The 759-nt window shown below is 43.5% G+C and overlaps 1 protein-coding gene across 1 annotated transcript in view; it reads right to left on the bottom strand.

Annotated features, from left to right (window-relative positions):
• Positions 1–302: 302 nt before the first annotated feature.
• LOC111379904 (protein indeterminate-domain 14-like) overlaps positions 303–759 on the bottom strand; it is an 11,984-nt gene continuing 11,527 nt past the window's right edge. The window contains exon 4 of the mRNA XM_023003347.1: positions 303–539. Within this exon, the coding sequence (XP_022859115.1) occupies positions 303–539 (237 nt within the window). The remainder of the gene's footprint in view (positions 540–759) is intronic.

Genomic DNA, 759 nt, shown 5'->3' with positions numbered 1-759 from the left:
CTTAGTGAACAATCAGGAATGCATAACTGCAATCCACGAAACAGGTAACCATTATGTAAAACAAAATCATGTCGATGATTATCAGTTACCTCCCGAATTATCTTCCCAAATGAAGGATCTGCAGCATACATATCAGGAAATGCCTCAAATTTGACAATCTTGGTGCTCATGGTGGTGAGGAGTAATGTGCGACGGCTCAATGCATCTGCTACTCAATTCAAACTCCCTGCTTGATGCCTTAGTGTGAAACTAAACTCCTGCAAGTACGCCACCTACTTTGCATGTCGCCTACTCAGCTTATGCTAACCATTGATGTATTTCAAGGCCTTATGATCAATAACAAGGATGAACTCCCTCTGTACCAAGTAATGATGCCAATGCTTCAGAGTCTGAACTATGGCATAGAACTCCAGGTCATAAGTGGAATAATTTTTCTTCAATCCCGATAGCTTCTCACTGAAAAGGGCTACTGGACGCCCTTCCTGACTCAGAACACCACCAATACCAACTCCAGACGCATCACAGTTTACCTTGAACACCTTCTCAAATCGAAAGTGCCAAGACTGGGGCCTCCTTCATCTTTAGCTTAACCAACTGAAAGCTAACCTTTGCCTCCCCGGTCCACTGAAAATAGCGCCCTTTAAGGCACTCTGTGATAGGAGCAATCAAGGTACTGAAGTTTCTAATGAACCGACGATAGAAGGATGCCAATCCATGGAAACTCTTGACATCGTGCAAAGTTTTTGTCTTGGGCCAATT

Source organism: Olea europaea, unplaced genomic scaffold (assembly GCF_002742605.1).
Source record: "Olea europaea var. sylvestris unplaced genomic scaffold, O_europaea_v1 scaffold2058, whole genome shotgun sequence".
NCBI lineage: Eukaryota > Viridiplantae > Streptophyta > Magnoliopsida > Lamiales > Oleaceae > Olea > Olea europaea.
Note: the sequence above shows the minus strand (reverse complement) of the source record. Positions and strands in the feature narration are given on the sequence as shown.